At 39.4% G+C, this 18,885-nt stretch overlaps 1 protein-coding gene across 1 annotated transcript in view; it reads left to right on the forward strand.

Annotated features, from left to right (window-relative positions):
* The window catches only part of GRM5 (glutamate metabotropic receptor 5), a 786,169-nt gene that overhangs the window by 656,267 nt on the left and 111,017 nt on the right, over positions 1-18,885 (forward strand). Inside the window, exon 11 of the mRNA XM_069564782.1 lies at positions 15,651-15,897. Coding sequence (XP_069420883.1) covers positions 15,651-15,897 — 247 coding nt within the window. The remainder of the gene's footprint in view (positions 1-15,650; positions 15,898-18,885) is intronic.

An 18,885-nucleotide genomic window follows, 5' to 3' on the forward strand; every position in this document is an offset into this window, starting at 1 on the left:
AAGACTAACAAAATCACTTTTGTGCTTAAGAAAGACCACTCACTATGAATCTACATTAGAAACACACAGATTTGAGGCAGGGCAAGATTAGAGGCAGTGATGTTAGTTAGGAGGCTGTTGTAGTAACCCAAGCAAGGAATTTTTTAGATATTCTGAAACCAGTAAAAATATATCCATACAAGAGAACACTATACAGCCAGTAAAATTAATCTAGCATTTCTGCTTGTTTTAAAGGAGTGATCAGGAACTCAAAAAGAAGTCTGCCATTCTCGTGTAGACAACATATATAGGGGTCTTGCTTTTGTATCCATTCAGCCAGCCTTTGTCTTTTGGTTGGGGCATTCAACCCATTTACGTTTAAGGTAATTATTGATAAGTATGATCCCATTGCCATTTACTTTATTGTTTTGGGTTTGAGCTTATACACCCTTTTTATGTTTCCTGTCCGAAACGAATCGCCTGTCCAGGTTCAATGCAGGATACAGGATGCTTGGGGCTGGTGCACTGGGATGACCCAGAGGGATGGTACGGGGAGGGAGGTGGGAGGGAGGTTCAGGATGGGGAACATGTGTACACCCATGGCAGATTCATGTTGATGTATGGCAAAACCAATACAATACTGTAAAGTAAAAAAAAAAAAAAATAATAATAATAAAATAAATTCAATTTAAAAAGAAACAAATTTAAAAAAAAAAGAAGTCTGGTGTCTGAGATAGATCCAATTATTCATGTCAGTTCTGTTTTCCAAATATGTCCTGAATCTGAACACTTCTTATCATCTCAACCACTATCACTCTAATCTAAGCCACCAATACCCCTTGTCTGCTCAGTCCCTTTGGACATTGACCTTGCTGTTTAACAGGTTAAACAGCACTTTTGATCCTACATCCCCACCAACCTATTTCTCACATTCAATGTCATTCTAATCCATTGCTTAAAAAGGAAAACCTGGACTAACTCCTGATTCTTCTTTTTCCTTTGCAACTCACATCCAGTCCACTGATATATCCTATTCTCCCTACTTTCAGTATATAATTAGAATCCTGCTAAGTGCTAAGTCACTTCAGTCGTGTCCGACTCTGTGCCACCCCATAGATGGCAGCCCACCAGGCTCCCCCGTCCCTGGGATTCTCCAGGCAAGAACACTGGAGTGGGTTGCCATTTCCTTCTCCAATGCATGAAAGTGAAAAGTGAAAGTGAAGTCGCTCGGTCGTATCCTACTCTCAGCGACCCCATGGACTGCAGCCCACCAGGCTCCTCCGTCCATAGGATTTTCCAGGCAAGAGTACTGGAGTGGGGTGCCATTGCCTTCTCTGTAGAATCCTGCCCTGGATTAAGCCACCATCACCTCTTAGCATCCTATTTCATTATCTCCTAGTTTTTTCCACTCTCGTTCTATCTTCCATCCTCAATGAAAAAAATTTTTAAATGAAAATGAGATTATGATCTTTCTCTGATTAAAAAAAAAAAATCCCCAAACCTATACCCTACAGCCCTGCTTAGCTGCCATACCTCAAATCCTGCTTCTCTTCCCCTTCCTCACTGTTTCAGCCTTTGTTCTATTCTTTACTCAATAGCTAATGTTTCTTCTTAGCAACATACTTCTTCCAGATGTTTATATTTTGAATAGAAAGAAACAAACAATCATTAGTAACAGAACTTGGGTAACATCAATCAAGAACCAAGTAATATTGATCAATTTATCAAATGCTTTATAAGTATAAATTCATTTATTCCTTATATAAATCTATTAGTTAGAAACTATTATTAAGCTCATTTTTTTCAGGCACAGAGAGGCTAATGACTTTGGCCATAGTCACACAGCCATGAGTAGTAAGTAGCAGAGCTGTAACACTAACCTGCTACCTTGTCCCAGAATCTGTACTCTCGTCCTGTTTACTCTGCTGCTCTTAGTAGCTGGCCTGCACCCTCTAACACAAAGTAAGACAACATCATGAAGATTCACCCCCTTCAGATATGTGGCATTAGGGAGGGGTGGAGATAGAGATCTAAGCCTAAAGAGATAAGAGGCATAAGAATCCCCTCAGAAGCCAATATCTCCCCAATAGCTACAAATATCGGAGAAGGCAATGGCACCCCACTCCAGTACTCTTGCCTGGAAAATCCCATGGATGGAGGAGCCTGGTGGGCTGCAGCCCATGGGGTTGCGAACAGTCAGATACGACTGAGCGACTTCACTTCCACTTTTCACTTTCATGCATTGGAGAAGGAAATAGCAACCCACTCCAGTGTTCTTGCCTGGAGAATCCCAGGGACGGGGGAGCCTGGTGGGCTGCCGTCTATGGGGTGGCACAAAGTCGGACACGACTGAAGTGACTTAGCAGTGACTTAGCAGCTACAAATATTGAGCCTACTGCAAAATTGCTTTTAAATATGGGTACCAGACGCCCCCCTACATCAAAAGAAAGGCAAGCTTGTCAGCTACTGTCAGTCATCTTGATTTCCTTAGTTTCTTCATGTATAGTGGAAATAGCTCCTAGCTCCCTGAGTCTTATGATATTTAAATGCTTTTAAAGCACTTATTTGTTAGCTCACATTTCAACAGAGCTTTCTTAGCAACCTGAAGTTCATAGCCCACCTATGGCTGCTTCTTATAATGGAGGGATAAGACTAGAAAGAAGATGAAATGGTGTAAGGAGAATTCAAACTTGAATTGCACTGAATTGACTCCCTGTTGCATCCTGAATGCTGAAACAGATTAAGATATCTTTCTTTAAAACACACACACACAAATACTGAGTCTTCATATCTGAAACTAATATAATATTGTAAATTAACTATACTTCATAAAAATAGATAAATAGAGACAAAATCAGGGAAGGGAGGTGGGAAACCACATGCATCAAAATGACTGAAGGAGAAATTACAAAGGTTACACTTCCACTGGTTTTCTTCTGGCCTATTTTTTCCTTTTTTCTTTTTTTGAATTTGTAATCATTTGGAATGTTTGGGTGGCAAGGGAAGATAGTCACCAGGACATCTACAAGACCCTAATGTTGCCCAAAGAGGTTAGATGTTCCCAGATGCCTAACAAAACCAAAGGACTTGGCAGACTGCGCACGAACACTGTATCCCTTGGGTTTCAACTTCTTGCTCTCAGTCAGCTTTTTCTGCAGATCGGGCCCAGGTCTTGGGCAGCACTAATGGGCATTATTTGAGGGAACAGAAACACAGCCCTTTCCAAGAAAGACCTGATCTTGTTATCAGTTTGTCTTCCCTAGCTTTATATCTTAATCAGAATATTTTTAAAAGATGATACAATAATACTGTTCAGGGAGCGCATATTTCCAATGCAAAGCAATTGAGTATATCAAAAAGAACACTGATCTTGGCATTAGAAATCCTTGCCAACTTCCAATTATTATTATCTTTGTGACCCTGGGAAACCTACTTGACCTGTCTGCACTTTGCTTCTTTATCTCTACAGGATGGAAACAGTATTGATGCACCTGGCTATTGAATGCCAAAATTATTTTTTAAAGTATCATACAAATGCAAATTTTCATACTTGCCTTCATTCAATTCAACAAACAGTACAGTAACCAGGCCCCGAGCACTTTTGATTTACAAATGAATAAGGCTCCAACTGGCCTTTGTGCCAATTGCTGTCTGTTGTCCAGGAGGCACAAAGAAAAATCAGGAAGGGAACCTGAAAGATGACTGCTGGAGAGCTCTCCTGGGCATCACATCAGGAGAGACCTTTGGCTTGCTTTTATTCTCCAGAGTCTTAACCACAAAACACAGTGGCTAAACGTTATTATGATTTACATCTTGGCACAGTTAATCTTGATGAAGCATCGACCTTGTGCCAGGCTGTGTGCAACGTAACATTTCATTCTCACATCCCCTTTTCAAGATAAAGGTCACCATATTTAACAGATGGTTAAGCTGAATTTTAAGAGAATCCAAGTAACTTCTCCAACTCACAGAGCTACGAAGACATCAAGCAGGAATTTAAACCTAGATCCCTTTCTTCTGCTCAAAACAAAAGAATGAGAATCAAAGTACCTATCTACCACCTTTTACTAGCCACAAAAGCACCTACTGCTAAACCCTGATAGTGGGTTAGGAGGCTGAGTTGTAGTACCTGGCTTGGGCTTAATATGAAGCACTTAAGCATGGCCTCAAAGACTACCTGGAAAGAGAATCAGTCAGGTGAGGAACTACCTCCATTTAGGGAGTTACATGGAGGAAGGGAGCTGGACTAACTTGGGAACTGGATGTTTCAAATCCTCCTCCCCCTAAGTATGCCCACATTTCTAATACATAGTGGGAAGGGTACCTGACAAAGGTATAGGGTGACCAAGCAGACGCTGCAAATTCGGTTCCAGACTATCACAATAAAGTGAATGCTACAGTAAAGCAAGTCTCACAAGCTTGTAGGTTTCCAAGTGTATATAACAATTATGTTTAGATACTGTACCGTTGCCTACAGTACAGACATACATGGTACAATAGCATTACGTCTGAAAAAAAGATGCACATACCTTCATTCAAAAATCCTGTGCTGCTAAAACATAGTAACCATCATCTGTACTTTCAGTAAGTCAGAGCAGTAGCAGCAAAGAACACTGATCACAGATCACCATCAGTTCAGTTCAGGTCAGTCGCTCAGTCGTGTCTGACTCTTTGTGACCCCATGAACCACAGCACGCCAGGCCTCCCTGTCCATCACAAACTCCTGGAGTTTACCCAAACTCATGTCCATTGCATTGGTGATGCCATCCAAACATCTCATCCTCTGTCCTCCCCTCCTCCTCCCGCCTTCAATCTGTCCCAATCAGGATCTTTTCAAATGAGTCAGCTCTTCGCAACAGGTGGCCAAAATATTGGAGTTTCGGCTTCAACATCAGTCCTTCCAATGAATATTCAGGACTGATTTCCTTCAGGATGGACTGGTTGGATCTCCTTGCAGTCTAAGGGACTCTCAAGAGTCTTCTCCAACACCACAGTTCAAAAGCATCAGTTCTTTGGTGCTCAGCTTTCTTCACAGTCCAACTCTCACATCCATACATGACCACTGGAAAAACCACAGCGTTGACTAGACAGACCTTTGTGGACAAAGTAATGTCTCTGCTTTTTAATACGCTGTCTAGGTTGGTCATAACTTTCCTTCCAAGGAGTAAGCGTCTTTTAATTTCATGGCTGCAGTCACCATCCGCAGTGATCACCATAACAAGTATGATAATAATGAAAAAGTGTGAAATTAGAATTACCAAATGTGACACAAAGACATGAAGTGAGCAAATACTGTTGGGAAAAATCGTGTCCATAGACTCGCTCAGCACAGGGTTGTGACAGTCTTTCAACTCATGAAAAACATGATATCCACAAAGAGGGACAAAACAAGGCACGCTTGTATAGAGAAAATGACAGGGAGATCAGAAGAGCAGGATTACTCTTAGTACCTGAAACCGTGGTGGCTTTAGGAAAGAAGTGCTCTTGGAGTCTTGAAACATTGATTAGTGTTAGTAGGGTTGAGGAAAAGAAAACAGAAGGGATAGTCCAAGTTGGTTAATTCATTAAACAAATACTTATCAAGGGCCTACTATGTGCCAGGAATTGTTCTGGGAACTGTTCTAACAAGTGGTAAGGAGAAAAATAATGTTGAGAAAGGAGATAAGGAGGGAGGGAGGGAGGGGGGGAGTGTGTGTGTGTGTGTGTGTGTGGTGGGGGGCAGAGGGTAGTGGAACAGAGATGAGATTTAGTGGAACAGAGATGAGATTTAGACAGGGTATCAGAGAAATCTCACAGAGGAGATGATATGAGGAAAGACCTGAACTGGGGAGGGAATAGCTCTGCACATCTCTGAGGCAGATAAATACAGCCAGTATTGAGTTGACCAAAACGTTTGTCCAGGTTTTCCCAAAACACTAATAATCCAAATGAACTTTTTGGCCAACCCAGTTCAAGGGCCCAGAGGCATGAGCATGCCTGGAATGCTTGAGGATCAGGGAGGAGGATGGTGCAGCTGCAGAGGACTGACTGATTGAGTGACTTAACTATTTTTACTAAAATAGAGTTGATACACAATATGATGTTAGTTTCAGGCGTACCACATAGTGATTCAACATTTCTGTAAATCATCTACTGGAAAATGGTCACCACAATAAGTCCAGTGACCATCTACTCTCATACAAAGTTAATACAATATTTTTGACCACATCCCTCATACTGTATATTATATCCTCATGATCTGTTTATTTTAGAACTAGAGGTTTATACCTCTTAATCTCCTCCACCTATTCCACCCAACACCCCACCACCACCCCGCCCTTGGGCAACCACCCTGTATGAGCCTATTTTTGTTCTGTTTTGCTTATTTGTGTTTTAGATACCACATGTAAGTGAGATCATTTGGCATTTGTCTTTCTAACTTATTTCACTTAGTGTGATGCCCTCTACATCCATCTATGTTGTCACAAATGGCAAGCTTTCTTTTTCATGGCTGCATAATATTCCATCCTGTGTGTGCGCGCGCGCGCGTGTGTGTGTGTGTGTGCACGCGTGCGCACGCCACATCTTCTCTATCCATTTATCTATTTATGGAATTTGGCTTGCTTCCTCGTCTTGGTTATTATAAGCAATGCTGTAATGAACAGTGGGGTGCATATATCTTTTCATGTTAGTGTTTTGTTTTCCTTGACTGAACACCCAGACGTGAACCTGCTGAAAGCATGACTTATTTTTTTGAGGGCCCTCCACACTGTTTTTCCATAGTGACTGCACCAGTTTATGACCCCACCAATTCTCAAGAGCTCCCTTTCTCCACAGCCTTGCCACCAGTTCATACTCCTTGATGCCAGTCATTCTGACAGGCATGAGGTAGTAACTCATTTGCATTTCCCTGATGATTAGTGATGTTGATTATTTTTTCATGCATCTGTTGGAACTCCACATGTATTCTTTGGAAGAATGTCCATTGAGGTTCTCAGACCACTTTCCAACTTGATTGTTTCCCTGATTTTGAGTTACACCAATTCTTTATATATTTTGGATATTAGCTTCTCATCAGATACATTGCTCACGAATATCTTCCCCCATTCAATAGACTGCCTTTTCATTTTGTTACTGTTTTCCTTTTCTACACAAGAGCTTTTTAGTTTGATATACTACCATTTCTTTAGTTTTGCTTTTGCTTCTCTTGTCTGAGGCAACAGATATAAAAAGTGTTGCTAAGGCTATCAAAGACTATACTGCTTGTGTTTTCTAGGGGTTTTATATTTTTAGGTCTAATATTTAAGTCTTTCATCCATTTTTAGTTTATGTTTGCATATGGAGTACAAAAGTGATCCAGTTAAAATTTTTGAAAGTAGCTGTCCCGTTTGCCCAACACCATTTATTGAAGAAAATATTTTTTTACATCCTTTACTCTGCTTTCATAGATTATTAATTGCCGATATAAGAGTAGGTTTATTTCTAAGCTCTCTATTCTGTACCATTGATCCATGTGTCTGTTTTTGTGCCAGTACCATACTGTTTTGATTACTGTAGCTTTGTATTATTATTTGAACTCAGGGAGTTCTTCCACCTTTGTTCTTTCTTGAGATTGCCTTAGCTATCTGGGATCTTCTATGGTTCCATAGAAACTCCAGGATTATTTTTTCCAGTTGTGAAAAATACCATTGGAACTTTGATAGAGATTACATTGAAGCTGTACATTTCCTTCAGGAGTATGGTCATTTTAACAATGATAACTCTTCCAATTCATGAGGAAGGTGGATCTTTCCATTTCTCTGTGTCATCTTCAATTTGTTTCATCAATACCTTACAATTATCTGAGTACAAATATTTACTATTTTGGTTAGATTTACTCCTACTGTTTTATTCTTTCCAATGTGATTATAAATGGGATTGCTTTCTTAATTTCTATTTCTAATCATTTGTCGTTAGTATATAGAAACACAACAGATTCCAGAAAACTTGTATCCTGCAAATTTAATGAATACTTTTAATACTTCTAATAGTTTCTTTGATGGAGTCTTTAGGGCTTTCTATATATAGTATCATGTCATCTGCAAACAGTGACAGTTTTACTTCTTTCCCACTTTGTGACTCAGCTGGTAAAGAATCCACCTGCAGTGAGGGAGACGGTTCAGTCCCTGGGTTGGGAAGATCCCCTGGAGAAGGGAAAGGCTACCCAATCCAGTATTCTGACTTGGAGAATGCCACAGACCGTATAGTCCATGGGGTCACAAAGAGTAGGACACGACTGAGTGACTTTCACATTCACTTTCCTCTTTGGCATTACTTTTCTTTTTCTTATCTGACTGTTAACAGCTATGATTTCCAATATGATGTTGAATAAAAGTAGAAAGAGTGGGCATCCTTGTTTTTTCTGGATCTTAGATGAAATACTTTGTTTTTCACTGATGAGTATGAGGTTGACTATCAGTTCAGTCGCTCAGTCGTGTCCAACTCTTTGCAACCCCATGGACTGCTGCACACCAGGCTTCCAAGTCCATCACCAACTCCCAGAGCTTACACAAACTCATGTCCATCGAGTCAGTGATGCCATCCAACCATCTCATCCTCTCTCGTCCCCTTCTCCTCCCTCCTTCAATCTTTACTAGCATCAGGGTCTTTTCCAATGAGTCAGTTCTTCGAATCAGGTGGCCAAAGTATTGGAGTTTCAGCTTCAGCATCAGTCTTTCCAATGAATATCCAGGACTGATTTCCTTTAGGATGGACTGGTTGGATCTCCTTGCAGTCCAAGGACTCTCAAGAGTCTTCAACACCACAGTTCAAAAGCATTAAGTCTTTGCCACTCAGCTTTCTTTATAGTCCAACTCTCACATCCACATATGACTACTGGAAAAACCATAGCTTTGACTAGATGTACCTTTGCTGGCAAAGTAATCTCTCTACTTTTTAATGTGCTGTCTAGGTTGACCATAGCTTTTCTTCTAAGGAGCAAATGTCTTTTAATTCCATGGCTGCAGTGACCATCTGCAGTGATTTTGGAGCCCCCATCCACCCCTGCAAGAAGTCTCTGATTGTCTCCATTGTTTCCCCATCTATTTACCAAGAAGTGATAGGACCAGATGCCATGATCTTAGTTTTTTGAATGTTGAGTTTTAAGCCAACTTTTTCACTCTCCTCTTTCACTTTCATCAAGAGGCTTTTGAGCTCTTCTTTGCTTTCTGCCATAAGGGTGGTGTCATCTGCATATCTGAGGTTCTTGATATTTCTCCAAGCAATCTTGATTCCAGCTTGTGCTTCATCCAGCCCAGCATTTCGCCTGATGTATTTTGCATATAAGTTAAATAAGTTAATAAGAAGTAGATTTTTTTTTTGAACTCTCTTGGTTTTTCGATGATCCAACTGATGTTGGCAATTTGATCTCTGGTTCCTCTGCCTTTTCTAAAACCAGCTTGAACATCTGGAAGTTCACGGTTCATGTATTGCTGAAGGCTGGCTTGGAGAATTTTGAGCATTAATTACTTTACTAGCGTGTGAGAGGAGTCCAATTGTGCAGTAGTTTGAGGATTCTTTAGCATTGCCTTTCTTTGGGATTGGAAGGAAAACTGACCTTTTCCAGTCCTGTGGCCACTGCTGAGTTTTCCAAATTTGCTGGCATATTGAGTGCAGCACTTTCACAGCATCATCTTTTAGGATTTGAAATAGCTCAACTGGAATTCCATCACCTCCACTAGCTTTGTTCTTAGTGATGCTTTCTAAGGCCCACTTGACTTCACATTCCAGGATGCCTGGCTCTAGGTGAGTGAGCACACCATCATGATTATCTGGGTCGTGAAGATCTTTTTTTTGTACAGTTCTTCTGTGTATTCTTGCTACCTCTTCTTTATATCTTCTGCTTCTGTTAGGTCCAGACCATTTCTGTCCTTTATCAAGCCCATTTTTGTATGAAATATTCCCTCGGTATCTCTAATTTTCTTGAAGAGATCTCTTTTCTTTCCCTTTCTGTTGTTTTCCTCTATTTCTTTACACTGATCACTGAGTAAGGCTTTCTTATCTCTCCATGCTATTCTTTGGAATTCTGAATTCAAATGGGTATATCTTTCCTTTTCTCCTTTGCCTTTCACTTCTCTTCTTTTTTCAGCTATTTTTAAGGCCTCCTCAGACATTGCCTTTCTGCATTTCTTTTTCTTGGGGATGGTCTCTATCACTACCTCCTCTACAATGTCACGAACCTTCGTCCATAGTTCTTCAGGTACTTTATCAGATCTAATCCCTTGAATTTATTTGTCACTTCCACTGTATAATTGTAAGGGATTTTATTTAGGTCATACCTGAAGTGTCTACTGTTTTTCCCTACTTTCTTCAGTTTAAGTCTGAATTTGGCAATAAGGAGTTCATGATCTGAGCCACAGTCAGCTCCCAGTCTTGTTTTTTGCTAACTGTATAGACCTTCTCCATCTTGGGCTGCAAAGGATATAATCAATCTGATTTCAGTGTTGACCATCTGGTGATGTCCATGTGTAGAGTCTTCTCTTGTGTTGTTGGAAGAGGGTGTTTGCTATGACCAGTGCATTCTCTTGGCAAAACTCTTGTTAGCCTTTGTCCTGCCTCATTTTGTACTCCCAAGGCCAAATTTGCCTTTTATTTCAGGTATCTCTTGACTTCCTACTTTTGCATTCCAGTCCCCTGTAATGAAAAAGACATATTTTGGGGTGTTAATTCTAGAAGGTCTTGTCTGTCTTCATAGAAGCATTCAACTTCAGCTTCTTCAGCACTGCTGGCTGGAGGAAAGACTTGGATTACTGTGATATTGAATGGTTTTCCTTGGAAATGAACAGAGATCCTTCTGTCATATTTGAGATTGCATCCGAGTACTGCATTTTGGGCTCTTTTGTTGACTATGAGGGCTACTCCATTTCTTCTAAGGGATTCTTGCCCACAGTAGTAGATAAAATGATCAATGGAGGTTGACTATAGATTTATCCAATAGGACCCTTATGTTGAGGTACATTTCCTCTACACCACTTTTAATGGATGTTGAATTTTGTCGTAAGTATTTTTTTGCATCTATAGAGAAAATCATATTGCTTCAATTTGTTAATGTGGTGTTGTCACATTGATTGTTTTCTGAATACTGAAACATCCTTGCCTCCCTAGGATAAATCCCACTTGATCTTGCTATACAATTGATTTAATGTACTTTTGAATTCTACATTCTAGTATTTTATTGGGGATTTTTGCATCTATGTTTATTACTGATATTGGTCTGTAATGTTCTTTTCTGTGTATGTTGTGTCTTTAGCTTTGGTATCAGGATGAAACTAGCCTCAAAGAATTAGTTCAGAAGTGTTCCTGTCTCTTAAACTTTTTGAAATAGTTTGAGAAGGCTAGGTTTTAACTCTTCTTTTAAATGATTTATAGAATTCACATGTGAAGCCATTTTGTCCTAGACTTTTGTTGCTTAAGAGTTTTTTATTTAGTGACTGATTCAGTTTCATTACCAGTGATTGGTCTGTTCATATTTTCTCTTTCATCTTTATTGAGCCGTAGGAGATTGTTCATTTTTAGAAATTTATCCATTTCTTCTAGTCTGTCCACTTTATTGCCATATAATTATTCGTAGTAATCTCCTGTGATCATTTCTATTTCTGTGGTGTTAACTGTAACTTATACTCATTCATATTTTTTTTATTCAGGCCACTTCTCTCTTTTTCCCTTAATTAATCTGGATACAGTTTTATCAATTTTATTTTTTTTAAACCTCTTAATTTCATTAACCTTTCCTATTTTTCTTAGTCTCTAATTTATCTTCATTCTGATCTTATAGATCTTCTACTAATTCTGGGTTTTGTTTGACCTTTTCCTCTAGTTACTTTAGGTGTAAATTTAGGTTGTTAACTTGGCCTTTTCTTGTTTCCTGCTGCAGGCCTCTATCACCATCAGCTTTCCTCTTAGAACAGCTTTTGCTGTGTTCCTTAGAGTTGAATAATTGTTTTTCCATTTTTCACTTATTTCTAAGTGTAATTTCCTGTTTGACTTATTCATTGATGGTTGTTTATTTTCATATTCTTTAGACTCCAGCTGTTTGTATTTTTTGTAGTTTTTTCTTGTAGTCAATTTCTGGTCTCATACTGTTATGGTCAGAATTTTATTTATCTAATAACTATTAAATTTATTAAGGCTTGCTTTCTGGCCTAGTATGTGTTCTATCCTAAGTAATGTTCCCTGTGCACTTGAAAAGAATGTTGCTTTTGGATGGAATGTTCCATGGGTAGCTATTAAATCCATCTGGTCTAATATATCATCTAAGGGCAATAATTACTGACTTTCTGTCCAGATAATCTGTCCATTGATTTAAGTGAAGTCTTAAAGCATTCTCCTACTATTGAATTACTGTCAATTTCTCCTTTTATGTTTCTCAGTTATTTGCTTTATATATTGAGATGCTTTTATTTTGAGTACATATAAATTTACAGCAGTTATATCTTCATCTTGGATTGATCCCTTTACCATTAAGTAATGTCCTTCTTTGTCTATTGTTACAGTCTATGTTTTAAAGTCCATTTTGTCTGATTCCAGTATTGCTACCTCAGTTTCTTTTCATTTCCATTTGCATGGATTATCTTTTTCCATCCCCTCACTTTCACTCTATGTGTCTTTATATCTGAAGTGAGTCTCTTATAGACAATGTATACATGGGTCTTGTATTCCTATCCACTCATTCTATGTATTTTGATTGGAACATATATGGACTAAAGTCCCTTTACATTTAAAGAATTATTGATAAGTATTCACTTATTGGGTTTCCCTGGTGGTTCAGTGGTAAAGAATCTGCCTGCCAATGCAGGAGACATGGGTTTGATCCCTGGGTCAGGAAGATACCCCAGAGAAGGAAATGGCAACCCCTTCCAGTATTCCTGCCTGGTAAATCCAATGGACAGATGAGCCAGGTGGGCTACAGTCCATAGGGTTACAAAAGAGTCTGATACAACTTAGCAACTAAACCACAACAGCAATTAGCTCACTGCCTTTTAGTTAATTGTTTGCGGGCTGTTCCATAGTTCTTTTTGTTCCTTTTTCCTTTCTCTCTTCTGGTTTCATAACTGCCGTGTTATGTTCAGAATCCTTTCTCTTTTTGGTGTGTATCTATTAGATAGGTTTCTGGTTTGTGTACCATGAGGTTCCTATGTAACCTGTTTACATAGGACTGTTACAAGTCCTGTTTTAAGGACTGTTTTAAGTTAGTGATCTCATAAGTTCAAATGCATTCTAATAAGCTTATACTTTTACCACCACCAGCTCCCACCATTTTAGGGTTTTGATGTCATATTTTACGTTTTTAAATTTTGTGTATCCCTCAACTCCATATTGTATTAACAGGTACAGATTATTTTAATATTTGTCTTTTAACATCTTAATTGTATATAATTAGTTGCCTTTCCTTGCTGAATATTCAGGGAGGAATAATTTAAATAAAGAGTATTAGGAGTCAGAAGGATAAGGTGTGGAACACCATGAGCCAAAATCCTGTTTGTCTTTGAAAGTCATGGCTTGGACATTGGCTTTTTCTTTCAGTAATAATGGAGCCACTAGAAAGTCTGATCAGAGGAGTATCACAATCTGACTCTTATTTTAAGAATATTTTTATAGTTATTGCATTAAAAATTTACTGAAGTGGGTATAGAATAGTTTAAAGTAGAAAGAAAGAATCTAATTAAAAGACTATTGCTGTAATCCAGACAGGATATATATCTTGAACCTGACAAAAGTAGATTTGCATCAAATAATCTAATTCTGGATATATTTTGAAGATAGACCAAATAGAAGTAGACAGTGAATGAAGGAAAGAAAAAAAGTCAAAAGTGACTTCCAAGTATTGACTTAGCACCTAGAACAATTGCATTTCGAGTGGTATGAGGCCAAATGTCAAAGTGTGAATAGAGTCTGTGTAGAAAAGGAAATTGTAAGATTTGGTTGGAAAGTAGCCTAGGGCCAGTGTCTTGTCCTGAGATGGAAACAAGATTAACCATCTTACACTTATGTCAGGATGAACCATGCTGGCTTCCCTAGGAGCCTCTATGCCAGTACCGTTTGAAAGTCATACAAAGCCATGTCATCTTTGGAGAGTTCCTATATATCTCTCTTAAATGAAAACTTCTCCCCATATGGAATGTTCTGTCTTCACCTCATCCGTTACTTTTATGTTATACCCGTGTTCTTCCTACGTGTTTCACTCCTCTCCATTCCTCAGTCACCAGGCCTGGTAGTAGACTCCATCTCCTAGATACTTCTGTCCTTAATCATGACCTCTGCCCTCAGCAAGGGCATTTTCACCTGTCCCTGGAAACACTGCATTACCACTTCATGGGTATGACTCCACGCCTGTACCCCTTTAAATGTTTCTCCAATGTAGTCAGATTGATCTTTCTAAATTAGAAATCTGATCATGTTTCCTCCTATTTTAAACACAACAAAAGGTCCTACGGCTCTTAACCTGCCTTAAGCAATCCTGCTTTCGTCTACTATTTCATTTCTCCTCATTCTCCTACCTTCTACCCTACATTCCAAACGTTCCAACCTTTTTAAAGGTTCCCAAACATAGTGTGTTTGATCTCATCTGGGAACCTTCAAACATGCTGTCCTCCACTCTTCATCCATCAGATACTCAGCCACAATGCTCAGCATCAGTGAGTTTTTTGGTCTAGAGCTCCTCCCTATTCAGTCCTGCTAAGATGCTTATCTGCCCTCTAGACTCTGAGTAAACAAAAACAGTAATCATGTCTATTTTATTCTATATTATGTTCCCCACTTTCAGCAAGTTCTGAGCAGTCAGAACTAACAGGCACTCATTCCATATTTGTTTAACCAGTAATTCATCCCAAATGTTAGTTCTTTAATGAAATGTTCCCAAGGGCCCTTCACTGAAAGGGATTTCCCCCTCTTTGGACCTCAGTAGATTTTAACTCCACATCTGTTATAGATTTATCACCTTCTGCCTTTCAGTGTTACATAATTTATCTCTATTACTGAACAAGTCTCCTCTTAAGTGCAGAATCCATCTCCAATTCATTTTTATATTTTCCTTAGATCACCATACACAGAGCTTTATGTATACTCAGACTCCAGTAAATATTTAATTAGTGGATGAATTAATGGGGCTTAAATATTGTATTTCAGAATTTCCAAATAGGTCAATTTATGGAGCACATATACTCTGAGGTTGGAAGTAGTAGGTGATAAATCCAACTAGGTAAGTTGAGACAAGGCAATAGGGTATCTACTTTGCTGAGCTAAGACTTAATTAGAGATTTGTTGGAGATTAATTGGAGACTGGAAATTTGTTGAGGATATCTAAACCAAGGAAGTATATTATCACAGCTAAGTACTTGGTAGATTAATCTGTCTTTAAGATAAATTTTGTGGAATTTGATGGAGTGCTATACTCCATCCATCCCCAGAATTTGGTAATAGAGGAAGTGAATCTTGGTACTGGAGGGGATTCAGGTCTTCATGGGGAAAAACATGAACATAGAAGACAATTAGGAATACTAATATTATTAGGAATACTATTTTGGCACCTGTTCTTGGTATTTCCTCTGGTTGTAATTGTTATAAATTGTTCTAATGCATTGTCAAATTATTCAGAATCCATAAAGAGCTATCGTAGGATTAAATCTCAAATGTAATCCCTAATTTTTTTCCCACAGGTTCTCTGACTCTGAGAACACATCATGTGCAAGACTCCAAAATGGGATTTGTGATCAATGCAATCTATTCCATGGCCTATGGGCTCCACAACATGCAGATGTCCCTCTGTCCAGGCTATGCGGGCCTCTGTGACGCCATGAAGCCAATTGATGGACGGAAACTTTTGGACTCTCTGATGAAAACCAATTTTACTGGGGTTTCTGGAGACATGATCCTATTTGATGAGAACGGAGACTCTCCAGGAAGGTATTGTTACCATTCTTCTCTAGACACCAGAGCCTGATCGCTCTGTCTCTTGATCCTGTGAAGCCTGTTTCTCTCCTTTGTGGTTATCTATGCTTCCGGACATGTTTGCTTAGTTCTGATATCACAAAGTGAGTAAAGACAGAGAGAGGAAGCCCCAGTTCCTGTGGCAAGGAAAAAGCGTGAATGCTGATGTCTAAAACATGCTCTTGGAACCATCACCACACTTTTGAGACCCACACTTAGAGGCAGGAGCCTCACAGTATAGTCGGATAATGAAAAGCCAGTTCATGGTTTCTCTGTACATACTTGCCCTCTTATTCCATGTATTCTGATCTCTTCTTGGGTCACAGAATTATTCTGAAACAGGAAGAATTCCATTTCTGGTAATCCAGAAACAGGACTGAGGTATTATTCTATTGTTTGTTGTAGGTACAGCAAGTTACAAGTCATATTTTATTTTAGAATCCTCCACTGGAACACTTTCTCCCATCTTGAGGACTAAATGGCCTTTTTCTCTAAAATTTTACCTTTCACTTAGAGAGGAGCCTGAGAAATACGAACTCACTCATAATTATAGGCCAGCCTCCAGGGAAGTCATTAAGTACCTAGAACTTACCATCTTTCACATCTATCTAAAACTCTAAATTCTGAAGTGACTCTTCACAGGAGACTTTTAATCCATGAGGGATAATGTCACTGAGGTGACATTCTGACTTATAGCAGGGCTGAGCTTCAATCTGCCCTGCATTAGGACAGTCAGGGTCCTTGGGTTGGCCACTGTAAAACCCCTGCTATTTTTCCAGCCACAGCTTTTGCTTGACAGGTATGCCTGGAGAGGCTGTGTTTACATTGTTTGCAGCTGATCCTGCCAAGAGAAGGTCCCGTGAGTCCCTCCATGACTCACACGCCATGTGCCCACACATGGTACCAGCCGTCTTGGTCTAGCTTGTTTCATATGCCTGATGCGAGCTGGAGTTTCTCCCTGATGCAGCTGTTACTATCTCACAAGCTGAACTTCTACGTGACAGCAGTTCCAAGTCAGGCAGCCAAGAGGAAAGCTGGATACTTTCTCTGTTCTAGCGAGTTGATGAGTACTGCTCCATGCAAGCTGTTGGCCAAGATAAGACTTTTATATATTGCTTTCTACTTGGCAGAAATGTAAGCATTTTCTCAGGGCCAAAGAGAACTTCACATTCATTGTAAGGCATCTTGGTGTTTGGTGTTTAGTTGTTAAGTCATGTCATTTGTAACCCCATGGACTGTAGCCTGCCAGGCTCTTCTGTCCATGGGACTTCCCAGGCGAGAATACTGGAATGGGTTGCCATTTCCTTCTCCAGAACTTCTTAGGGCAGGTCAATGAATGAGCTCAAGCTTCAGGCTCAGGTCAAGGCTGGGCTCTGACATTGTCCCATGGATTTATTATACCTGTGTGCATCCCTGGAGCACTGACATCAGCTTGGGATTTGTTCATAGCCTTTGTTGACTGCAGCTCCATCCATTCAAATAGTTTTCATGACATGTACCTAAGTCAGTTCCAGAAACCAGACAATGAAGAAATAGCTCAGATGGCTCAGCTCTATTCTAGTGGGAAAGTTTAACAGATCTGAACATCACTGTCTCATTCACAATCTCCCAAATATGCTGGAATGGGGGATGTTTAGGACACTGACCCTTAACCATTTGCAGAACAGGAATCTCTCTAAGACTCAGATGAGATTTATAAGTATTCTCTCATGGACAATTTCCATAAAATTTTGCAAACAATTTCTTGGAATTCACAGTTGTTTAAAGACTTCTCAGTCATTACTAAGGTTGGATATTACAGTAATCTACTAATAAATGATCAGAATCAGCCCCTGAGCATACAAGCCAAACTCAGAAAAAAGTGGTTTGCAAATTTTCTGTTTTTTTCCAATGAATCCAGTGAAAGTTACAAGATAATTACAACTTATAATTACTGAGTGTGTGTTCTGAGGCAAACACTTAGCTAAATCCTCTACATTTTAATCCTATGAGGTAAGTAATATTATCATATTCTTTTCTAGCTGAAGGCTCAAACTGAGACTTACAAAAAAATGACTTGCCCAAAGATACAGCCTAATACACGATAGTCAAGATTCTAACTCAGTCTTCTGGACTTTAACTCCTAACCTGATACAGTAGCCTGCCAATTACAGTATCAAAATCAAAAAGCCCCTGTTCTCCTGGAAATGTATTTGTAGGTACTGCATTGTTATTTCTCTGGAGTAAAAATTGCAGCTGAATCAAAGGCATTTCAACCTGGGCCATAAACCAGAGGAGACTAGGGTGATTCGGGGTTCTCCTAAAATGCTGGGGTCACAAGAGGAAGATCCTAAACAGGGGAAGCTAGGAGAGGTGACAACTTAGTCTGGCACACATAACTACAGATTGTTAGAGACTCAAATTCAATCATTGTTTTTAAGTCTCACAGAACTAGACTATTATCGGCATACAGTTCTTCGATGAAACCCTTGGGCAAGTGTGTTACAGAATTCTGAATTTTTGGTTTACAAAAGTATACAGTTATATAATGCCTCCAGCATACTGTGGGGCAGCACTCTTTAAACAATGCATTAATATTTCTACCGCAAAACATATGCATATTCACAGTTAAATGTGATAAATGACATATAGTCTCATGACACTGTGGGTCAAGTTCCGTCACTAGATAAGTTCAGAATGGCTCATGATTTGCTGCCAAGTGCATTATGAAAAAACTGATGGTTTTTAAGAGCTCTAAGGATTTTAGAATTATAGACAAGAAATATGGACCTTTACTATTTACCACCAACAGGATAGATTACAGGTTGGCAAACTGTGCTCCACAGGCCAAATCAGGTCTGCTGTTTTTGTAAATAAGGTTTTACTGGAACACAGCTTAATTTATTTCGGACTTTCCTGGTGACTCAGTGGTAAAGAATCTGCCTGCTGGTGCAGAGGATGCAGGTTTGATCCCGGGGTTGGGAA

The sequence above is a fragment of the Ovis canadensis genome, chromosome 21 (assembly GCF_042477335.2).
Source record: "Ovis canadensis isolate MfBH-ARS-UI-01 breed Bighorn chromosome 21, ARS-UI_OviCan_v2, whole genome shotgun sequence".
Taxonomy (NCBI): domain Eukaryota; kingdom Metazoa; phylum Chordata; class Mammalia; order Artiodactyla; family Bovidae; genus Ovis; species Ovis canadensis.